General features: G+C 37.6%; 1 protein-coding gene across 8 annotated transcripts in view; it reads right to left on the bottom strand.

Annotated features, from left to right (window-relative positions):
- PIKFYVE (phosphoinositide kinase, FYVE-type zinc finger containing) overlaps positions 1-25,214 on the bottom strand; it is a 79,664-nt gene that overhangs the window by 39,530 nt on the left and 14,920 nt on the right. For 6 of the 8 annotated variants that reach the window (XM_046018679.1, XM_046018677.1, XM_046018678.1 and 3 more), the window contains 12 exons: positions 24,717-24,924; positions 22,696-22,785; positions 17,355-17,493; positions 15,707-15,864; positions 13,833-13,944; positions 12,742-12,889; positions 12,034-12,201; positions 5,653-5,712; positions 3,716-3,845; positions 3,113-3,293; positions 2,402-2,476; positions 64-171 (listed from right to left, as the gene is read on the bottom strand). In XM_046018679.1, coding sequence (XP_045874635.1) covers positions 64-171; positions 2,402-2,476; positions 3,113-3,293; positions 3,716-3,845; positions 5,653-5,712; positions 12,034-12,201; positions 12,742-12,889; positions 13,833-13,944; positions 15,707-15,864; positions 17,355-17,493; positions 22,696-22,785; positions 24,717-24,924 — 1,577 coding nt within the window. Of the gene's footprint in view, positions 1-63; positions 172-2,401; positions 2,477-3,112; positions 3,294-3,715; positions 3,846-5,652; positions 5,713-12,022; positions 12,202-12,741; positions 12,890-13,832; positions 13,945-15,706; positions 15,865-17,354; positions 17,494-22,695; positions 22,786-24,716; positions 24,925-25,214 lie in introns of those variants that run through there. The other 2 variants (XM_046018681.1, XM_046018683.1) reach the window with 2 other exon arrangements.

The following is a 25,214-nucleotide window of genomic DNA, read 5'->3' as shown; positions in this document are numbered from 1 at the left end:
GCCTGCGAGCTCTACAGTACACAAAGACCCCTGCAGATCACTGTTTCACTCAGAAGTCCTTACCTGAAGCACAATAGGATCAATGCAAGTAAATTTAGTTTCTTCTCTGTAGAGATATTCGATGGAACACTTCAACAGAAGAATTTTGGGATTTTTAATACACGAGTTCATCTACAAAACATGAAATTTGTTAAAAACTTTTTAAAGCCTGCACTTTACAGACCTCCTCTAATCATATCTTTTAAAGTTATATTGTTTATAATTCTTGCTAAATAGACTATCTCCTTTTATTTGTACTGAAATACTCTCATTACTCTCATGTAGTTCTTTTGTGGTATTCTTTTTTTTTTTTTTTAAAGATTTTATTATTTTATTTATCTGACAGAGAGAGAGATCACAAGCAGGCAGAGAGGCAGGCAGAGAGAGAGGAGGAAGCAGGTTCCCCGTGAAGCAGAGAGCCCGACGCAGGGCTCGATCCCAGGACCCTGAGATCATGACCTGAGCTGAAGGAAGCAGCCTAACCCACTGAGCCACCCAGCCCCCCCCCCTTTTGTGGTATTCTTATATATTTTTTCAAACCAAACTGCTCAGAGCAATGCAGACTTCCTCAAAAATTGGCTTTGCTTCACTAATTCTATTTTAACCTAATCCTCTACACTCTTTAAAGTTTTTTTGGTTGGGGGGGTTTCCTAATATTGCAAGAAAAGATATCAAGTCCTGGGTCTAGAAGAGAAGGGTTAAAGACAGGATTCCTCACAAACTCATAGAGATCAGCAACTTTAAAAGCATAATTTACCCTTTCTAAAATTCAAGAAGGAAAAAGGAGGAAGAAAAGAATGAAAACATTTCCGGAATAGATTCTAAGCAGTGATAAATTGGGAAACCAAACCAAGTAACAAGAACTCAAAATGGAAAACCTTAAAGTATCCAGAAGGGCAGACTCAGACAAAGACCCAAACCATATAACTAAAGCCACAAGCCCAACAGCCCAGGCCCTGCAATGGAGGTTCAGAGTGACCGTGCTTATACACTCTGAACTGACAAATGGCTTTAAAGCAGTAAATGCAGCAGTTGGGGAACTACACTTGGGGATTTTTGTTCTTAGCAACTACAAATTAAAGACTATCTCTAAATATGGTCAGTGAAGCAAGACAGTCATTCATGCATATGTTTCTACCACTCCCACATACAATTTTCAACTCTAATGAAAAGCTCAACATACTCTCCTCTTAATTCAATAGACATCATTTAATTTGGCTTAAATTACTACTTTGATGGGTAATATGCCTGTTTTAATAAGATTCTATGCAGAAATACTGACATTGGATCAAATCCAAGCATAGTTTTATTTATCAATGATCACTGACAATTTTCGGGAGGCTTCATGCCTTGCAAAAAAAGGAATTAGTCTCTGCTTAGAGAAGAGTGAAAATAGGACTGTAGTTCGCCCATCAGGTTGCTCACACTAGAAATCTACCTAAGCTCTCACTGTAACCAAATCAGTATCTCCAGAGGTAGGGGGTCAGGGTTTCTCTATTTGCAGTGAGTTCCTGGAGGGACTCAGGAGCACAGCAAGTTTGAGAGCACTGCTAGATGGATGGTTTTTCAAAATGTGATGACCAATGACACTGGAAATACATGCAGTGCCTACTTTAAAACTGGCCCCACATTCCCCTTAGCCTCACACTCCCACACCCTTACACTGAATGGGAATTTCCAGGGGTTGGGTTTAGGAATCCATGTATTTTAACAAGGTCCACAGGGGACCCTGATGTACCATGCACTTTGAGAATCAGTGGACTTCAGAATAAAGATCAAGCCCCTAAATGGGATACAAAGCCTCTTGTCTGCTTCTTCCGGCCTCATCTCCTTTCTCATCTTGCACCTTAGGATCTCAGAGATTCCTTAATACACCAGGTTATTTCACCCCATTCCTCAGTGCTAGTGCTAGTGCTAGAAAGAGGCCTCAGGCCTGAAGGCAAAGATAGTGAGAAGGATAACAGAACACCAGTGACAGTGCTGCGGCTCAGACCTAGACGAGAGAATAAAGTTTTAAAATGCTAGGCCTCTGGAAGGACTCCTGACTATTAGAGAAACCTAGTCTCCCTAAGATGTGGCAGGTCAAAGGAGAAATGAACCTACCCTATCATTCTGTTGGTCTGGAAGCCTGACCTATCCTCTCTCTTTCTTCTTATCTCACAAATTCCTATTATCCAAATCCTAATCATCATCAGCCCTGAAGACCTGACCCGAACTTCCAAAATTTCACCTCTAGAGCAGACACTGCTAACTGCTCCTTGCTATCTACTCTCCTTCTCTCCTATGATTAGCGTACCCCAAATCGTTGGCTTGGTACACAGTCATAGTTTGCTGAACTTCACTGTTGAACAGATCACATTACCTTTTTATGTGCAATGTTTTTGGTACAAACAAATCCATTGACAACCACAGAATCAAACTTCTTTCCACCTGGAATCTAAAGAAACAAGAAAACAAAACTCAATGATATATTATTAGAATCCAGTCAGATGGATGCTATTATTTATTTCCATTTTTTTAATTTTAACTATTCTATAATCAAATCAGAATAGAAAGTTCCAGGATATAATTCTTCCTTTCAACCAATAATTACTGAGATCTAGCATGACTATTTTTCCACCTCCCACTCTCTATGGTCTTATCTGGTACTCTAAAATACCCACATGACTGACCAAATTGTCAATTAAAACCACTACTGAATCAAACGTCACAGGCAAAAAATACATATAGGACTCCACTATATAAGGCAATTATCCACTGCTTTTCCTTAGAACAGTAACAGTAATCTGTAGGAAGAGGTTTTCTCATAGATGATCTGTCAAGAAAAAGGAAGCAAAAAAGAAGAAACCACCTTTGGTTGGTTTCCCAATTCCATGCCCAACTCACCCCCTTCCATTCACTTCTCACTTCCTGTGGGTGGCTTCTATGACCCATAAGTGCACTGCTAACAAAGAGCAGATGGATAAACACGCCCCCTTACTTAGAACCCCTTTTAGATTACCATTAAGAGAAAAATTACTACCAGGCCCACACCATCAGTTCCGAGCACTAGAAAAGCATTAGCAGAGCTCACTTTTTTTATATGGACAAACTGACGGATATCCATATCATCATCCCGGTTCTTGACATCAGGCCGCACTGTCTGAACAACCTGGCAGACCAGTGATACGATGATGTCCCTCCAAGATGGTGACAATGACTCATTATGGAGCAACTGTTGGAGTAGTGCCATCATGTGGTTATGATTAGCTGAACTACAAAAATGTCAGAAGAAAGAAGTTTCCAGTTATGACTGCCAGAGACAGTAATTCTGAAGATGCAATAAGCAGTCTACAAAGAAATAAACATAGGAATTATGGCTCAAAGACAAGATCTTCTTAAGCCAATCTTATTTCATCTGTACCTTAATGATTTTATACATGAATGAAATCTGTGAGTATCTTCAATTAAGATAACCCCTTCAATTCAACGAAATTTTAACACATAAATTACAATTGGGACAGACAATCACAGTTTAGGACTCTTGTTTTATAAGAAATTTCATCAGAACAGGCTTTATTTCCAAAGTAATCTTAGTATTTTTGACTTTATGAGGAAGAACAACTACTCATATCCCCATCAAGTCATTGAAAATTATAAAAATGGAAGATTAACATCAAAAAGCTCACTGCCTTACAGCAACCTCTCCATGGCTTGTTTCTCTCCATTCTCCTCCCTCAGCAGCTCCAGGTTGTTATGATGCCAGCCCAAAGGTGTGAAAGGCAGCTCTTTGGATTTCTCCTCAACTCGACGATTAAATAAGGATTCTAAGTGTAAAATAAGAAATCATACTTCACCACTTCACCATTATGTTTTATGCCATGTTCTTAATAGATTTAGAAAGCACCAATTTTTCTTTTTTTATCTTTTATCTATCTTTTATCTTTTAAACTCGGCCAATTCAAATTGTTGGTATAAAAAGGCAAGGACATGTGTAAATACACAAAAAAATTAAGTGTGAGTTCGGTTACCAATATTCACAACCATCAAAATCAGAGACAGAACAGGAAAAAGCAATTCACATAAGTAACTAGGACTCTCAAGCCAATAATTATAAATACAGTTTCTGAAAAAAAAGAGATTTGTAAAGTCCTTTTACTTCACCGGGGACATTAAAAAATAAGGGGGCTGACTTTCCCTGTAAAATCACAAACTAAAAACTGCATTCAACAGAACTCTGAGTGCTGGCAGAACGACATGTGACAATGTGGGTGCTGAACTTTAGAGAGGAAAGCTCAGCCCTGATACGTATGAACCAGTACACAACAGTGTAGACAGTCTATTCTGGTAATTCTTTATAGTGTTTCTTTCTCAATATTAGAACAAAGCCCTTTTTTAAAGCAAAACCTTTACAAATCAAACCCAAAAATGAACTATAAAGAAATATTAAAACATGGTAACAATTTACATAAGATTTTGTAAAATCCTTAAGTTTTTAAAAAGAATGAAAATGCATCTAGACAAAAAACAGATTATATCAAATGCTTTGCAAAAAGGAGGGGCAACTGGATGGCTCAGTTGGCTGAGTGTCTGCCTTTGGCTCAGGTCATGATCTCAGGGTCCTGCGATCTAGCCCCGCATCGGGCTCCCTGCTCGGCGGGAAGTGTGCTTCTTTCTCCCGCTCACCCTCTGTTTGTGTGCTCTCTCTCTCTCTCTATAGCTCTCACTCTCTCTCAAATAAATAAAATCTTTAAAAAAAAAAAAAAAAAAAGCTTTGCAAAAAGGATGCTCACTATATAATTACTGAAAAATGTGATTGAATAAATGGAAAAAAGCAGGAAATGCTTACAAAAATTCTCTGATCTATCCCCCTCTTAAAGCAAACCAAACAAAAAAACTTTCACCCAAACAGTTCAGCACTACAAAGTAAAGCATGTGTCCACAATACGAGGTACAAAAAAATTATACATTTTAATTATGTAAACATCTGGCCTATATAAACTTCTAGTTGAGCCAGATGTTCAGAGATGAATTTAGAAACACTGTTAAGTTATGAAAACTTAACTGAGGTCTAAGCTGTGGAGTGCTATGAACTACTTAAGAACGTCCTTACTCCACAGTAAGCTAAGTAGGGAGGTGTCAGAGAAGGCTGTCTTCTTCTATAGTGTCTTGTCCCCAAGAAATCAATCGGCAAAGTTAGTTCTTTATCTCTTCTCCCCATTTCTCTTTCCAATTCCACACAGCAGGCAGCGTCCTCAAATGGATGAGCTCTCCCTGGAGGCTTCTGGACAAGTTTCAGAATCCTTGATGATACATGTATCAATACTTAATTTTATATTCATGATTTGGAAAGCATTAAACTATGCCTTTCAAAGAATAAAAATTAAATTCTATAAAAGCTTTTAAACAGTTGCTTTTCAGATCAGAGATCTTCTCTCAAACCAAGTCCAAATTTATATTCTTCATTCCCAACATCCTCAGAGTTACTATACATATAAAAACTGTGTTCCCGTAGTACTAAAATAACCAAATTTGTTTTCAGTACTTGTTCTGTGCCCATCAATATGCAAAGCCCTTAAGTACACCCTCACAAGTAAGACGCACTGTCCCATGTACAGCTTGTGATAGAATTACCTTTGATGAAGGCGTCACTTATTGAGAGTTGTTGTCCTCCATTGTCAGAAATCAAATACTCTGCATACCAGGGAGAGAGCAGAGGAGGAAGAAAAGGAGAGACTTATGACTGCAACATGCCAGCGTAATTATACAGAGAACACACCTACACACAAAGTATGACTCATACTAAACCCAACACTGCCCAGCCAACTGAAGAAAGCTTTAGACTAAAATGCATCATTATACTTAATCCATACACTTCAAACCAAACTTAACAGACTTGAATAATAACTCAACAGAACCTCGAAGCAGTCATGTCAGATAATCCTTAACAGACTGCTTTTCCCTTATCAAAGCTGAGCCAGTTTATGAAAATTGAGATCTTCAGTAATTTAGGTATGACAAGCCTAAAAAGCTACATTATTTTTCTCATGTATAACTGTACGATTTCAGAAATAACTGTCTATATACAAAATAGTTTATAGAGAAGCCACCTGAAAAAATATATAGGGTTTTTTTTTCAAATTTCAGACTATATGCTATAAAGCAAATTAATACAGAAGTGATACCGGCAGGGGATAAAGATTTAACTCATCAGGACTTTCATGTGCTTTCGAATTAGGGTTTGTTTTTCAAAATTTTAACCAAACACTGCCAAATAGTTGCCATAACTGAACACATGCTGTGTTCATTTAGAATTTTAGAATATTACTTTTCTCACAAGTGAAACTTATTCTTTACTTCCCCATGAACTTTTCTTTGCATCTGTGACCAAGCATAGCTCAAGTGAGGTTCTTTCTACTATGTAAATGAAACCACAATGTATTTTAAGCCTTTTAAAATAAAGGTTCTCCAAAAAATTCTTTCCAAGTAGATTTCACTCATAACAAATGAGCTTTGGAAGTTGCTATGTTTATATGCCAATATGCTCATCCTTTGAACAAAAGCAGAAAAAAAGTTCTACATTGGAAATTCAAAGTAAACGATGCCAAATACAATAAATCAAGTATGTGGACAAATAAAAACAGATGTTGTACCTTTTTCCCACACCTCCTGCACAGAAATGAATAATGCCAATCTGTTTGTTCAACTAACATACTGGCTTTACAAGCTTTACTTTTCATACTAAAGATTAAGAGTGTGTGTGTGTGTGTGTGTATGTGTGTATAAAATGATTTGGAAACATACAGAAAATCCTATATCCCCTTCACCTAGGTTTAACAATTGTTAACGTTCCATATCTGATTTCTCTCTACATATATGTATGGATTCTCCCTAACCATTTGAAGTTACACACATCATGACCCTTGACCACTAATACTTCAGCATACATCTCTTAAAAATAAGGACATTCTTCTGTATAGCCACAATACCATTTACAAACTTAAGAAAACTGACAATGTCTTCCAAAAAAAAAAAAAAAACTGACAATGTCTTAATATGAAATTAGTGCATATTCTTCAAATTTATCTAACTGTCCCCAAAGCTCTTTAATAAATTTTTGGCCTCAAACCTGGATCCAATCAGGTTCATATGATGATTTCCTTTATTCTCTTTTGGTCCAAAGCAAACCTCCTACTTTTTACTTTGTCATGATACTGAATTTTAAAAGAACCCAGGCCAAATGTCCTGTGGAATGTCCCATTTTCTGGATTCAGTTGGATTGTTTCCATATGGTGCTGTTTAACTTGCTCCTATAGGTTTTCCTACACATGGGAAGTTAGATCTAGAAGCTTATGAAAACTATGATTCTCACTTCTCTAGGTTCTACTCACTAACTTAATCAAGAATGGTTCAGAATCCTGCTTGCAACACACAACAAAATGTATTTTAGTTGTACAACTCTCCAAGTTTTACCAATAGTGAAAAACTAATCAAGCAAGAAGATCACAATGTTCCAGTTTTACAAGTTTATGAAAATGTAGGGTTTGCTTGCATAAGATAAAAACACCAGATTTTTTTTTAAGTACAGATATGTCAATCAATTTTAGAAATCCAAATTTCCTCAGCCCTGGAAGATAAAGGATGATTCCTAAGAAAATATTTTATAAATATTACCTTTAACTTTCAGGAAAAGATAAGAACCACCCATTCCCATCTACACTCCAAAAGGAAGGAAAACCAGAGGAAGAAGGTGTATTACTACTCTTTCGCCTCACTACCAGTTGGCTCTGACAATCTTTACTTTCCGGTAATCAGTGTTAATGTTAACTACAATGCAGAAAAAATACATTATTGTACTTCAACTTCACAAGAAAAACAGAAGAAGAACCATTCTTGTCCATATGCTGAAAACTAACAGGAGAAAACTGTGAAAGCCAGAAACATTCATTAAGGGATTCAGAAAGGCCTTAGATTTTAGAGTCTCTAGGTCACATAGGACCTGTATGCCCTACAACATAACCCATGAGCATCCCTTTCCTGTTGCTACCAGGTTACTCCTTCAACATTTGGCACAACCATTACACAAAGTACAAATCCACATGTTATATTAACAGTGACATCACGAAGTTCTTACATTCGCCAAACACACTAATAACCTCTCTATGTGTGCTTTTTATAGAGACTCCAGAACCCGTGCTTTTAAAAGGCAGATATAACTACTGCCTGTAACTTCCTCTTTAACATATTTCAAGTGTGAAATTGTCCTCTTTGTCCAAAGATTACTGAGACCATTAAATGTCTTATTAACATAAAAGACAACAGTCTCTACCACAGTCTCCTGAGCTGACAATCTCATACCACCATAAAAGAAGGAAACGGTATTGTTGTGGAAAGATTTAATTTTAGTTAACCAACACCAGTGCCTAGTCACCACCAATCTCTTTTCTAAATACCACAGGACATCCTCTGATTTTTTTTTTAAGATTTTATTTATTTATTTGACAGATAGAGATCACAAGTAGGGAGAGAGGAAGGCAGAGAGAGAGAGAGGAGGAAGCAGGCTCCCTGCCAAGCAGAGAGCCCGATGCAGGGCTCGATCCCAGGACCCTGGGATCACGACCTGAGCGAAAGGCAGAGGCTTAACCCACTGAGCCACCAGGGCGCCCCTCCTATTTTTTTTCTACAATTTTACCAACTTCCAAAGTCAAATCAACAACCTATTTTTTACCAAATTTTAATGCTTCTGCCACTACAATCATCTGAACCCCCTCCTTTTCTTTGTAATTCTCCAAAGATAACAAACTCTGGCCCCATGATCACAGCTCTAAATTCTTTCAATAATCTGGTATATATTTTGCCTGCACCTGGAAAAAGACTTATTTACAATAATCAGGTATTCTCTGACTTCTCTTATCATCTTGGACTTTACTTTCCTTTAGCCATATATATTCTTTCCTGATAAAATTATCTTGATGGGGGCGAGGAGAAGCTTCCCCATATTATTATCACCTTCCCCATATTATTGCCCTGATTTTCTTTCTCTGAACCACAATTTTAAAAATCTTTTCTGAGATGTTCTTGGCATTTACTCCATCCATCAGCGCAATCTGGACTTCTGCTATCCTGTCATTTTTATTTTTTTTTAAGTGCTTGCCCCTCTTTCAGATTCATCCTCCTATAAAAGCTACCTCTCACAACTTCTATAGACAATCTTTTTAATGGGTTGAGAGCAGGGACACCTCGGTGGCTAAGTTGGTTAAAGGCCATGATCCCGGGGTCCTGGGATTGAGTCCCGCATCTGGCTCCTTGCTCAGCGGGAAGCCTCCTTCTCCCTCTGCCCGCAGCTGACCCTGCCTGTGCTCTCTCTCTCTCTAACAAATAAATAAATAAAATCTCTCTAAAAAGTAAGTAAAGGGTTAAGAGCAGAGTGGTTGCAGAAGAGTCATTGTGATTTTTTTTTCAACTGTGGATGCTTCCCCTTTAATTTTCCTTAGGGATACAATTTGAGATCGCACTGTACAAATGTCAGTATTGAAGCTCTCTGCTCCATTCCTTTCCCAATATTAGGAAGTCAAGCACCCTTAAGCAAATTGTCTGACTGTGCTCAGCAGTCCATCTTTTGCTATTATAAATACTATGATGACAGGTTATTTTCTTCACAGTTTTCATAATTTTCTAATCTTCCAAGACATAAAATCATCATGTCAAAAATGTACTTCACGATCTACTTTCAGCAAAACGAAACTGCATTGCCAACACATGTGCCCCAAGGATATCCTCCATCATAACAGATGCCACCTCTGACCCGTATCCGTCACTTCTATTACAAAAGCATCACCCAGTATGCTCCAGGGAACCAGACTATAGTTCATCTCACCCAAGTGTCATGTCCACTCCACTGTCCTTTCATACTCACCCATGTTCTCCACCACGCTTACAATTTGTTTTGAGGATTCCCATAAAGACATGTATCTTACTCATGTTCACGCTAGGCAAGTCTCCTCTTTTACTGCATCCTCTCTAAATTTCTATTTTTTTAATAAGATATACCTTTTTATTACAACTCTTTTTGTTGTTTCAATTTTTTACTTAAATTCCAATTAATTAACATATAGTATAATATTAGTTTCAGGAGCAGAATTTCGTAATCATCATTTACATATACCACGCAGTGCTCATCACAAGTGCTCTGCCTAATACCCATTCCCCACTTAGCTCATCCCCTGCCCACCTCCGCTTCAGCACCCCTCGGGTTGTTCTCTATAGTTAAGTCTGTTTTATGGTTTGGTCTCTCTCTTCCCCGCCCCCCCAATTACTGTAACTCTTAAAAGCTTTTTAACCACATCTTGAGGATAATGGTTACTATTGACAGCCATTAAAAATTTGTTATAGAAAAGGGAGTTTGTTTCAAATTATTTTAGAATAGATGTTTAGGTTCAAAAGCTTCTCTTTTCTGACCATATTTTTAGACTCAAAATAGGAAGTAGCAAGGAATCAGACAAGCATTTCCAATCTAAGGAAACAATTCAACTTTAGAGGGCTGTTAAAAATCCAAACTTCAAGTGAAATCATGGAATAAATGGTTTCATCTTTATAATGATTTTTTAGTTACTAGAACATAATGAAATCTCACAATTACTTACTTACTTATGCATTTTTTATTTATTTTCTTTTACATAATGCCTCTTTAGGGCTAAAATTTAATTTGGCTGTTAGTTATATCCAACAGGGTAAACCTCAAAATCCATTTTTAAAAAGCATTTCATCTATGATCTCACGGATATGTGAAATCTGAGAAACAAGACAGAGGATCATAGGGGAAGAGAGGAAAAAGTGAAACAAGAAAAAACCAGAGAGGGAGACAAACCATAAGAGACTTATAATCTCAGGAAACAAACTGAGGGTTGCTGGAGGGGAGAGGGGTGGCTGGGTGACGGACACTGGGGAGGGTATGTGCTATGTGCTATGGTGTGTGCTGTGAATTGTGTAAGACTGATGATTCACAGACCTGCACCTCTGAAACAAATAATACATTATATGTTAATTTAAAAATGACATAAAATGAAAATACAAAAATAAAAAGCATCCCATTTTTAATATACTGCTGTATTAGATTTTGGTAATGATTTATCTTATTTTTCCTTTTATACCAAATGTCTTCTGAATATGGCCATTATTATTTTTGAGTCAGTAGAAAAAGCCCTCATATAAGACAACTAAAAATAACAAATTCACTTTGTATTACTCAGAGAAGAAACCTTTTTTTTAAATACAGCACATACATCACAAGCATATTTTTTTTTCTGGACAAAAGAATGATATTTTATTTATTAACAACAGAAAATATAACTATTGCATGGCCTGGTAATACATGTGAGAGTCTGATCAACACGATCCTTCCCTGCAGAAAAACATTTGTGAGAAGCTTCATCATGGTTAGAAACCATGCAAAAAATTCAATGATATCAGGAAAGAAATGTGCATCTTCACTCTGTTCTTTCCATAGCAAACATTTTAAATCATAGTAGAAAGATGTTTTGTATTGTGTGTTTCCCCCTAATACAGTTGGAGCACGTAAAAAGGTTTAGTGAAATACTACATTACTGGTTAATGGCATAAGCAAATAGGCTTTAAAATGTTAAATAAAGAAAGAGAAATGAATAGAGCAGAACATCCATGTTATAAATGCAAAGAAACGCCACCTTGGAAGTTGCACATTATGCTAAGGGAAGAGCAGTAGTAGTAGATCCCTTTAAAGATGTAGTTCCTTTTAAAGACTATAAGCTTTAAGTTGGGTGTGGTGGTACTGAGGGAGAAAACGAGAAATAAAAGGAACCAACCAAAAAAAAGTGTGGGGAGGCGGTGTGGGGAAAACGAGAAAGGGGGAACAAAACCCACACCGAATCCCTTCCGCCACATGGGACAGAGGAAGCCAGGAAGACAGGCTGGCATGAGATCGTGTGTGGCCCAGCTCTCCAGCCTGTGCCCGGATTCCAGATGGTGACTACCTCCTACCTTTTTGGTCAGCAGGGTGAGGGGGCACATGTGGGTACTTGGAGGGCTTCTTGATATGGAAGTTCACGTTGTCCAGCTCCACGTTCAGGCTGATGGAAGCGGCTGAGTCACTGTCCACTGTGGACTGGAAGCTGCTGACTGATGTGCGCTTGCTAGGACTGGCAGAATCTTTTAGTGTCAGGGAGGGGAAAGAAATATAGGGAGAGGAGGGGAGTAAAAATGGGTTTCATCAGGGTATTGGAGGAAAGGAGAAAAATGTTCTTTTAATAGACAAGGCCAATGTGCAATACCAAAATGGATACAGTATTTTCATGTACTTCTGTGGAGACTTAATAAAAATTGGAACACATTAAATATATGATGAATTTTTAAGATGGAGAAATCTATTGGAGGTTCTGCAAAGAGAGAGTCTGATATCATAGTGAAGAGGTGAGAAAGTTGTCTGCTGCGATATTATTAGCTCAGAGTTATTTTTAAGCTGCTGCAAACTAGAGACTATGGCAAAATCTGAAAACGCCAGTAGCCTAACAAGTTGGTTTCTTAAGAAAATACTGTATCTAGAACAAAGATTGCTATCAGATGTTTACATTTAGTTGGTGCCATAAAACTTAAAGTCGATTGTTTCAACTAAACAAACAAGACACTCATTGATCATACATACACAGTAATGAGTCACAAAAATCAAAATATTAGAAAGTTTAAACTCACTAGTCAAATTATCGTCACCTTCTTCAGCTATCTGTTCCGTGTCACTGTCATCGAACTTTATGTCTTTAAACCAGGATGGCTCAGAGTGTCCTTCCACAGAGTTCACTGAGTCACTGTCTGGAGAAGGGGTCTCGGAGAATTCTGTACTCTAGTAAGATCAAGACAAGATCCAAGTAATTCACATTCAGTGGCAACTTTCGATGGCAACACTACAAATAAACTCAAGCCCAATATTTCTACAAAGCTAACCACTGAATAAATTTAGATAAAAATAAGCTAATTGATAGAAACCAAGTAAACTGGCATTAATGTTGATAATTCCACTCTAATAATTATAATAGTCACTAATCAGTAGGTTTAGGCAGCTTAATATGAGTAAAACATAATACACAGATTTTACAGTGTTTCAGTTCATGCTTTTTAGTCCTGAGAGTAAACCTGGCTCAGAATTTATTCTAATCTTGTGCCAACACTAGGACACATTCTGGAAAACAACTGTTAGATTTTAACAAATAACACCACACCAGTCTTTTTGGTCATTTGTCTTTTCTAACCTTTAAGTTTCCATTTTAGTTCACAAAGGTATTCTTAAACATTATATAGATATATAGATATATAGATATATTTTTTAACATAAACCAAAAGTGAAAGCTTATATTTTTAAAAAATTCTATTTTAAATCATTTCTATTCCCTAATTAAAGGAAAAAGATATATACATCATTGTTTTATCATTGTTTTATCACTGCTATACAATTTAATACTGGTAATGTGTCAAAATCTACTGCATTGGTGATACTTTTTCTACCATTTTGTTATGTATACTCTCTCTTAGTCCCGAAAACACAGAGTGAAACTGAAAACCATTAAAGGTAAATGACAGGCAACTATATCACCACAAGGTCCAGCTTCAGAAAAGTCAAACCCCCTGGAAACTGTCTGATTCCAACAGGTTTTTCATCACCCCTACCAAGTAAAAATGCTTTTAACTTTCAAACAGGGAAAATGGATCTCTGTCTAATTCAACGACTTTTTATTCCCACCGATGAAGACAAGACTTCCCAACTCGTCAGCGATGACACAGAAAACTACCTGCAGTGGTCTGTACAGCGCGTACTCATCCCTGAAAAGCTGGTCGTGATGACTGACACAATCCAGCCAACGTCCATCGACCATTGCTTGTCCGATGGCTATAGCTTGTGCCCTGAATGAAGACCAACAAAAATAAAAACTTTAAAAAGTCAGAGTAAGAGACTATGGACTCTGAAAAACAACCTGAGGGTTTTGAAGGGTCAGGGGTGGGAGGTTGGGGGAACAGGTGGTGGGTAATGGGGAGGGCACGTTTTGCATGGAGCACTGGGTGTTGTGCAAAAAGAATGAATACTGTTACACTGAAAAAATAAATAAAATGGGAAAAAAAAAAGTCAGAGTAATTTCACAGGCACAAGATGAGACGCAAATGGAATTTTCTTCCATTTTAATCAGCTGGAATGACAAATGGTCAGTCAATCAGTGAGGGGTAAAACAAGAGAGACTTGAAGCTGAACTGAAACATTTTCCCAGATACCAGGGAAAAGAGAAGCTGCTGGTAAGGCAGTCCTAGCAAAACCTAATTTTACTTACAACAAACATGTAAGAAGTGCTCAGTACATGCATATCTCTGTCACTATAGTAAAACAAAATGGTGAAACTAGCATGGTTCTTGCCCTTCAAGAAGCTTATGGTCTTGGTAAGACAATACCAAATATTACAGATATATATACATATATATACAAAAGAGATACTTCAACATATACGGTAATACATAGACGCTAAAGGAACATCCTGGTGGCTCTGTCGGTTAAGCGTCTGACATGATCCCAGGGTCCCGGGATCGAGCCCCACAAGGAACTCCCTGCTCAGTGGAGAGTCTGCCTCTCCCTTTCTCTCTCCATCTGCCTCTCCCCCTGCTCATGCTCACTCACTCTCAAATAAAGAAAGAAAACTTTAAAAAATAATAATAATACATAGACACTTAATAGATGAAACAGACACTCAACACACCGCACTTACACGGCATTTCACAATTTATAAAGCACTTTAGCCCGTATTATTTCATTTCGTCCTCACAGCTTCTTCACAGCACCTATACATTCTCCTCACATTGAAACTGAGAGGTCCAAGGTTCAAAAGAGATTAAATAACTTGAGTAAAAGCATAAAACTAAAAAGAAATACAGTCAAAACCGGACCCCGGAATTTCTACTCTCTCTTCCTACTTACTTGTTTCTTCCCAGGAAAGGAGTAGTTAATCTAATCAACTAGAACAGCTTAGGGACATGCTGCCTTGAAAGGCAATATGGCCTGTCCGTCTCTTTCTCACAAATGATTCCTGAGCCGAGCAAGACACTCCAAGTGGGACTTATGAACTCAATTCCATAGGCTGCAATGTCCAGAACAGAGAACAGTAGCAGGAAAATCCACTGTGATCTCAATACCTAGTTACGTTCCCAAATCCTGCTTAATCAGAGAGCTTAGTGCTGGGGAATTACTGCATACTTCTGCTTATAATAAATAAGGTAAACTGTGCCCCATTTGCCCCTTGCATCTATTTACTACTGGTTAAAATGCAGAAGGGAAGAGGGCTGAGTCATGAGCACCCTATGCACCAAATGCAGGAAACAAACAGCACCCTCGTCTTAAAATCTGCTGCCCTTATATCTACAACATCATGGCCTTATTAAAAATAAAGCAATAGGGGCGCCTGGGTGGCTCAGTGGGTTAAAGCCTCTGCCTTCAGCTCAGGTCATGATCCCAGGGTTCTGGGATCGAGCCCCGCATCGGGCTCTCTGCTCCGTGGGAAGCCTGCTTTCTCCTCTCTCTCTGCCTGCTTGTGATCTCTGTCTGTCAAATAAATAAATAAAATCTTTAAAAAAAAAAAATAAAGCAATAAATAATATCAAAAAGTCTTTCTTAAGATCACATTACCTGGTAGCAATGTGTCCATTTCGGATTAACCAGTTGACTAATTCTTTTCCCACGATGCAATTGGGATGCGTTCTCAGCCAGTAACGGTGATCCTGAAATTCCATTCCACTACTGTGATGGCAGATTTTCTTCCACAGGTCCTTTAACTGAACGCTGTCCTGAAATCACATTATGAGCAAATAATTACTCCTGAGAAGGATGCTATCACATACCTTTGCAGATTCTTTCCTGTGATTTTCAGAGGCCTAAAAGGAAATTCAATACAGATTGTCAGAGCCAACTCACACCATTTAATAGAAATAACACATGCATGGGGAGCAGCTTGAACTCAGTTAATCTAATTGCAAATGTAACTTTTTCTCTTAAAACCAACTATCCCAGGGTACCTTGGAGGCTCAATCGGCTATGCAGCTGCTTCTGGCTCAGGTCATGATCCCACAATCCTGAGATCGAGCCCCATGTTGGACGCCCTGCTCAGCAGGGCGCCTGCTTCTCCCTCTCCCTCTGCCACTCCTCCCCACTACCCAGCTTGCATGCTCTCTCTCTCCCAAATAAATAAAATCTTTAAGGAAAAAAATAAAAACAACTACCCCAAATAATTTTTCCCAGTCAATGGCACGTATGCTCAGTCTCCTAGTTATCAAAGTACAAAACTGCAAAATCTCCTCTTTGAAGGCAGGGCAAGGGAGAGGGGAGAACAGTCAACCACACCAATCCATTTCTTGTAGCCTTCACTCCAGCAGCTTCCCACCTTTCTGACCTGTACCCGACAACTGCCAAGTGACTCTTCCTAAACAAACGCCTTCAGTGAATGACTCCCTGCTCAAAGAAAACTCCCAACATTGCTCAGCACTTATGGATTCAACTCTAAACTTGTAAAGGCTGAACTCACCATGTTCTACCAGGTAACCCCAAGTAATTTTCATTCTCATTGCCCACGCACTCCAGCTTAATCTCTTTGCCCACAGACTCCAGATTACTCTCTCTCCCAACCTCTCCTAACTAATAAATCCTACCTTGGTGCATGGAAAATGTCATGCTTATTTTCACCTCTATACTTGGTCATACCTTTAAAAAAGAGTTGTTTTCCTCAATGCCTGCCCAAGTCCATCCATTCTTCAAGGTCCAGGCCAAGGCTTCAGTTTAAAGCCCTCACCACTAATGATCTTTCTATTACTTATCAATAAAGTATTGCTTTTTTACTATTAAGGACCTGACCGTCAGCCTCATTTCTACCTTTTGAATTTTAAGCTTGAGGACAGGAGCCAATTTCCATTTCTTTGAGTCGGGACTAAACACAATATTTCACACTTACATAAAGTCTATAAACAACTGATAACCATCTCACGTAAACATACAGTAGAAAGGTATGCAAAGCATTCTATGTGTATGAGAAACATATTTCAAAGTTTAAAAACAATCTGGGACCTAACTAAAAGTTCAGCTCTCTTACTACTATGTAAGCACCTCAAATCTTACCAGATGAAAGGAATCGAGAAAATATTAATGCAATATAAGAGTGCTGAATGCTTCACCACTTTCTTAGGTGATCTTAACAAAAACAAGCTAATTATTTCCTCTATTAATTTATATGCTAACTGGCTATTCATAGGTTTCTTAAAAATAGCAAAGAACACTAGACCAGTACCAGAAGAATTTTGCGTTCATCCTCAGTGGTCTCTGTCCTAACATAGGTTCGGTTAGCCTGGGGACTGACAGATGTCTCATATGAAGATACCATAGGAGAACCAGATCGATCCAGTGACAGGTTAGTAATGCTAGCTGATCTGGAAATAGAAACAAAAAGAGAATACACAGTTATAAATTCTTCATCAATAAATAAAATGACAGTAAAAATTCATTTTTAAATAAATGCTTACTGGGACTCCTGAGTGGCTCATTTGGTTAAGTGACTGCCTTCGGCTCAGGTCATGATCCTGGAGTCCCAGGATCAAGTCCTACATTGGGTTCCCTGCTCAGGAGTCTGCTTCTCCTTCTGACCCTCTGCCTTCTCAAGCTCTCTCAATCATTTTCTCTCTCTCTCTCAAGTAAATAAAATCTTTAAAATAAATAAATAAATAAATAAATGTTTACTTGCCAACATTAAGGGTACTTTTAAATGTAATTATGATGGTTGCATATGATATCATCATTGGGAGAAGCTATTTCAGGATAAGTGTAAAGCAAAGCCGCTATGGAGAGATTATAGGAAAGCAATGGTAAATATAGTATATTTATCAGTAATATTTCAGAGGAAAAGGATATAAACTTGTTAAAATGCTGAAAACTAGTGTTATTGTTTTTGTTTTAACTGACAAATATGAAGAATCAGACTAAATGCAGAAATAATCTTGCAGGGGTCCCTGGGTGGCTCAGTCAGTTAAGCATCTGCCTGAGGCTCAGGTCATACCAAGGTCCTGGAATGGAGCCCCAGGTCAGGCTCCCTTGCTCAGTGAGAAGCTTGCTTCTCCCTCTCCCTCTGCCACTCCCCCTGCTTGTGTGCTCTCTCTCTCTTACAAATAAACAAATAAAATCTTAAAAAGAAAGGCGGGAAGGAAGGAAGGAAGGAAGGAAGGAAGGAAGGAAAGGAGGGAAAGAATTTTGCAGATCAGGGACAGGAAACTTTGGCCCACAGACCAAATAGTTTTTGCATAACCAATGAAACAAGAATGTCTTTAGGTGAATATATATAATGCTCTGGTAAAAGAAAGCTAAGCAAATGTTATTCCCCTAAAATAATTCCTTTCTTCTTATTAGAACTGCATTGCTATCCTCAATCATACTTTGAATTTGATCATAAAAAGAGTGAAAATTTGTTTCCTCTCTTATTATATTATTACTTATATAACATTCTTAATTTTGCCTCTGGGCAAAGTTACTAGATAAATGACTTGTAAGTGGAATGTCAACAGCATCAAGCAAGCTTTTATTTATTAAAAAATTGGAGATAGAAATTTTAGTTAACTTCTACTTTGAAAAAAATGAAACCAAATTTTAACTTCTATATAAAGGATAAAAAGGCAGAAGCTTCTATAATGAGTTAGGCAATAAACTCATTTAATTCTCACAGCAAGGGTGCCTGGGTAGCTCAGTGGGTTAAGCCTCTGCCTTCAGCTCAGGTCATGATCTCAGGCTCCTGGGATCAAGCCCTGCTTTGAGCTCTCTGCTCAGCGGGGAGCCTGCTTCCCCCATCTCTCTCTGCCTGCCTCTCCACCTACTTGTGATCTCTGTCAAATAAATAAATAAAATCTTTTAAAAATAATAGTAATTCTCACAGCATAGTATACAGTAGGTACTACTAAATCCATTCTACAAATGAAGAAATCAAGAATCAGAGATCAAGTAATTTGTCTAAGGTACCTCAACTAACAGCAAGGCTGCCTGCCACTCAAAACCAGGTGCCAACTGAAAAACTATGCTCCCCCTAGCATGAAGATAAAGATACTTTTAAAATAATTTTGGGGTGCCTGGATGGCTCAGCCAGTTGAGCATCCAACTCATGGTTTTGGCTCAGGTCGTGATCTCATGGGTCATGAGATCAGGCCGGAGACAGCTCCACGCTCAGTGGGAAGTCTACTTGAGGATTCTCTCCCTCTGTCCTCCCCTCAACTTATGCATGCCTATGCACATGCGTGCTCTCTCTCTTTCTCCCCCACAAAAGTAAATAAATAAATCTTAAAAAAATTTTAAGAAATTATTCACAGGTCTGTAACAGGTTTAGCAAAAAGTCATTCTTAACAGCTTATGAGAAACCACGGTTATCAAATAATCAAGATTTTTCAAATAATCATTTATTTCTTTGCGTATTCTTTTACTGAAAAGTCACCACTATATGTCTGACTCCATTAATTAAAATCTCTCTTCCAGGCGCCTGGGTGGCTCTGTTGGTTAAGCAACTGCCTTGGGCTCAGATCATGATCCCGGAGTCCTGGCATCGAGTCCCGCATCAGGCTCCCAGCTACACGGGGAGTGTGCTTCTCCCTCTGACCTTTTCCCCTCTCATGCTCTCTCAAATAAATAAATAAATAAACAAAATAGAATCCCTTTTCCAATGAATTTATTATCCCTGTGTTTTGCTTCTCTAACATTCTAACTATCCCTGCACATATCCTGATATGGCAGTAACAAAAACAAAAAAAATTAGTAATATTTGTTGTCAAATACTTTTTTTTTTTTAGATTTTATTTATTTGACAGAGACAACAAGAGAGAGCACAAGCAGGGGAAGCAGCAGGAAGAGGGAGAGGGAGCAGCAGGCTCCCCGCCGAGCAGGGAGCCCAACAAAGGGCTTGATCCCAAGGTCCTGGGATCATGACCTGATCTGAACGCAAATGCTTAACCATCTGAGCCACCTAGGCGCCCCGATGTCAAATACTCTAATAAGTAGCCTAGCATTAAGAATGCTGGTTGAAGTTTTTTATTTAGAAATAGTACTCAGACTAAATTATACCTTTCCCAAAGATTTACATCAATCATAGCATTAATTCAAAACACATGGAACTACACTGTAAATCAGCATGGCTCTTTCTCCATTTGTACAATGCTAAAAGAAATACTGTAATTCATCCCACCTTTTAAAAAAAAATCGCCTTAACTCCACATCCCCTTGGGACATTCCCCCCTTCACTATAGCACAACTCCCATCTCCATTCTTCTTCTTCCATTTAGGGAATCCAAAATGGTGCAGCCACTTTGGAAGACAGTTTGGCAACTTCTTATGAAACTAATCATACTCTCTACCTGTGATCCAGCAATCATACTCCTCCGCATTTATGCAAATGAATTGAATACATGACCACATCAAAACCTGCACACAAACCTTTACAGCAGCCTTGTTCATACTGCCAAAACTTGGAAATAACTAAAATATCTTTCAGTAGGTAAGTAGATAAGTTGTGGTATATCGAGACAATGGAATATTATTTAATGCTGAAAAAAAGAGTTATTAAGCCATGAAAAGACATGGAGGAACCTTAAATGAATATTACTAAGTGAAAGAAACCAATCTGAAAAGGCTACATTCTGAATGAGTCCAACTATACAACATTCTAGAAAAGGGAAAACTATGCAGATAGTAAAAAGGTCAGTGGGTTGGGTGGGAAGGAGAAATGAATAAAGAGAGCACAGAGAATTTTCTTTTTAAAGATTTTATTTATTTATTGAATTTTTTACTTGAGAGAGAGAAAGAGAGGGTGAGCACAAGCAGAGAAAAGGGAGAGGGGCAAGCTGACTCCACACTGAGCACAGAGACCCACACCCTGAGATCATGACCTCAGACCAAAATCAAGAGTCAGATGCTTAACCGAAGGCCAGGCAGGCACCTCAGAACAGAGAATTTTTAAGGCAGTGAAACTAAGTTTACTACAACATTGGATAACACATCATTATACATCTGTCCCAACCACAGAATGTACATCACCAAGAGTGAACCCTAACGTAAATTATGAACTTTGGGTGATAATGTATCAATGCAGAGTGATAATATGCTAACAGCTGCTCATCAACTGTAACAAATGTACCACTCTGATAAAGGATACTGATCATGGAGGAGGTTATGAGGGTAGGGATATATGAATTTTCTGTACTCCCTACTCAATTTTGCTATTAGCCTAAAACTGCTCTAAAAAATGAAGTTTACTAATTAAAAAAAAGTAAAAGATTCTGATATCTGCAACTTATTCTCAAAAAAAGTCTATTATATAAATAGTAACAAAGCAAATGGGAAAATGTAAATTAGTGAACCTAAATAGAAAATATATTAAATTTATTATTCTTGGAACTTTTTACAAATTTGAAATTTTTTCAAAATAATTTTAAAAGTTTTTTAAAAATTCAAACTCTCTCTAGTAGCTTCCCACTTCACCCAGAGTAAATGGCAAAGGCCTACAATTCACTATAAGAATATTCTACTCCACGTACACAGGACCTCTTGTTACTCTTTGCCAGCTATGTTCCTTCTAGAAATTTGCTATTTTCTGTTTTCTTGGTACACTCTTCTATTAAATGTTCACATGGCTCATTCCCTCACATCCTCAGGCCTTTGCTCAAATGTCACCTTCCCCATGAGATATTCCCTGACTACACAATTTTAAAATGTCAATCTCTACCCATATGCCTTATTGCTTTTTTGAGCATTATATTTTTGACTGTTTGATTCACTGCTATATTACACATACCTGGTTTCTAGGTACTTAATAATACTTGTAGAAAGAACTGAAAGTATGTTAAACCAAGGTCATTCAGATCTCTAGTTCTTCAGGTTAAGAACTACTTAGTCACCACTTAAACTTGTAAAAAAGGAAAGCATTTTCAGTGAAGAGATATGGACACGAGTAAGATCTAGTAAGTTGAAAAAGGAGGAGGAAGTGTGCGGGTGTAGAATGATTACAGGCAACTATTTCAAGGAATTTGGCTAAGAAGAAAAGAAATAATTGAGAATATAGGTGAAGACAGGTGAACCATAAAGAAGAAATTTTTGTTTGTTTTTAATAGGTGATCTGAGTTTAAATGCTAATGGTGAGGAGTCAGCAATGAGAGGTAGAAGGTACAAACATCAACAGGATAATTAATAAAAAATGAAAAAGGATGGGATCCAGAATACAAATGGAGAATTAGCTTGGATAAGAGGTAGAAAAAAGAAAGAAAAGAGATGAGCTCTAAACGTAACCAGGTTGGTAAATGGCGGTAAGAGCTGAGGAAGTGCCTATTTGTTAGCTACCCTCTTTGCTCTACAATAGAAAATAAGGCTATCTGCTGCGCTAGAAGAAAGCCAGTGGAGATCTGAAGCCAGCAGAGAATACTGGAAAAGAGACACTGAAAAGAATGCAAGCCAGAGCTGACTAGCAAATGGAAAGACAATAGTTTAACTCAGATTTTAGAGCTAAGAAAGTATAACAATCAATCCTACCCCATTTTTATGTTTGCTCTTCTCATTGCCATGAAAGAAAAAAAATCAAATACAGAACATGGAGTTTTCATTTGGCAGCTTACCTATTTCGAGCAGGAGATTTCCCAGCATCCTCCTGAACAGATACAAGTCTTGTTGTAAGAGGAGTATTTGAGGAGTCTGAATGAATCAAACTACAAAGAAAGTAGAAAAATACTGAGATGATTTGGGACAGTAACAAGCAAATCCAATTTCAGTGAAGTGCTTTAACATTTAAAAGATGACTGATTTCCCCTGTAATAATGAGATTAGAGGTCAGTTTTGCTTTCTTCTTTTAATTAAGACAGAAACTATGGTTTTTATATTAACTACATCAACTGCCAAAAGACTGGTAGCTTATTAAGTATACAGTATGACCTTAAAATAATAACGCTGGTTGGATGGGTACTTACAGAACTCCTACATCCATCATATGCAAAACTGAAATGATTTCGGGGAGAAACCCTGAGTTCAAGTATTTTATTCTCAGTTCCCATAGCCCACTGGAATAGCACCAGAGTCAGACCTATGTCCAAGTGCTGGCTCTCCCTCTTATTAGCTTTTGACCTTGGGTCCATTAGTTAATCTCTCTAAACCTTAGCTTCTACATCTGTCAAAAGGAGAAAGTGGTGCCCATCCAAGAGATACGATAACTAAAAGAGAATGAACATGAAACAATTAGCACAGAAATACAATTATTCTATCTCTGACATCTATCCTATATCTCTCAGGAAGATTTCAAATCTAGTTTATTAGAGGACACTTGCCAATTCTGGGCTCACATAACAGGGCCAGCCACAACTAAAAGGGATTACTAACTGAAGTGAGAAAGAACTGAGAATCCCTATATTTTTCACTGTTCTATTAAATGCAGAATCAATTTTTAAAATTTATAAAATACACATAATTTATAAAGAATTATGACACCACAAATAACAATGCACCATCAGCACCGACTCTGAAATGCGTGTTTTTCCCTACCCAATCCCATTCCCCTCTGGGCCTTCAATGATACGACTTATCAATTATATACTTATCATTCCTTCCCTTCTCCTTAAGTTTACCACATCTGCATACCTAGACGGTGTATTTGTTTTGTGTATTTTTGAACATCATAAATAATCGTTGTACACCTCCGTGACTTTCTTTTCTGCTCCATATTATGTCCCTGAGAGTCATATATGTAGAACGTAACTATAATTCATTCTTGACTTCTATTTAAATTAGTTGCTTATTACTTCCTCACACTTTTAAGGGTGATTGATAAAACAACTTATCAGAAAAGGGTTAATTAAAACTCTAAGCTCTTTCTTATGGCCAGATTTAGTATTATACATAAGAATATAACTTAGCTTAAAAAAAAAAAATCAGAAACTGATGAATCTAGGATTCTAATTCAAACAATTCCGTGTAACTTCCAAGAGTTAGTAACATCCTTCACCAGCAGGCAACTGGAAGTAGCAAATTTTAATCTATGGAAAAACATGAAATGTTCCTTAGGGAGGAAAAAAGATCGAATTTCATTTACAATTTTTTTTAAGATTTTATTTATTTATTTGACACAGAGAGACACAGCGAGAGAGGGAACACAAGCAGGAAAAGTGAGAGAGGGAGAAGCAAACTTCCCGCTGAGCAGGGAGCCTGATGCGGGGCCAATCCCAGGACCCTGGGATCATGACCTGAGCCAAAGGCAGATGCCCAATGACTGAGCCACCCAGATGCCCCTCGTTTACAAATATTATGAATACAAAGTTTATGGGCATTTTCCTTCTCTAAGAAGGCTACATTAGAAATTATTCATCTCAATTTCTATTTCCTTTTCAACAAATATCAAGATATATGCCATACACTGTTCTTGGTACCAGTGGGTAGAACAGTGAACAAGAACAATATAAAGTCTCTGCTCTTGTACAGCTTAGGTTCTAATTAGTCGATATAATTACTACCCATAAACATTCCAAAGAATAAGGAGAAAAATGTATAGAAAATAATTCAAAGAAGATAAAAATAAACTGAAGGCAGTCCCGGGTCACAAAACTATCTGTATTTCTCAAACATAAATAAAATTGTACTTAAGTGTTAGTACCTTTGCCAGGCAAAATCATCCTCTAGAAATATGTTGCGACTAGCTTTTCTACTTCCAACAGGCGTTCGAGGTTCACTTGGATCCAGTACAGACACAGAGGAAGCAGAATCTGAAAGAGCATTCAAGTCTTCCCCAATGGAATTACTGTCTGTGGAATGAGCATAACTTAAGGCTATCTTTCTACAGTATGTACAAGCTCGGAGGTCCCCTAGGAAGGAAAACAAAACAAGAAAATGAACTTAAAAAATAATGATAATAGGTTACTTAACAAAACACATTAAATCCTTGGGTTAATAGTTTTTCAAGTAACAGGAAAATGTCTTCCAGTAAAGACTACCAAAAAAGATGTTTCCACAATGCAAAATAATTTTTGGTTCATTTATATATTTTAAAAACCATCATTATGATAAATTCAACCAGTCATTCAAATAACCTCAAAATTTATTAATGAGTTAAGAAAATGATACTTTAAAAAAAGTATAAGTATTTTTCGAAAAA

Source organism: Meles meles, chromosome 9 (genome assembly GCF_922984935.1).
Source record: "Meles meles chromosome 9, mMelMel3.1 paternal haplotype, whole genome shotgun sequence".
NCBI classification, from domain to species: domain Eukaryota; kingdom Metazoa; phylum Chordata; class Mammalia; order Carnivora; family Mustelidae; genus Meles; species Meles meles.
The sequence above is the reverse complement of the archived record's forward strand: the minus strand, read 5'-3'. Positions and strand labels throughout refer to the sequence as shown.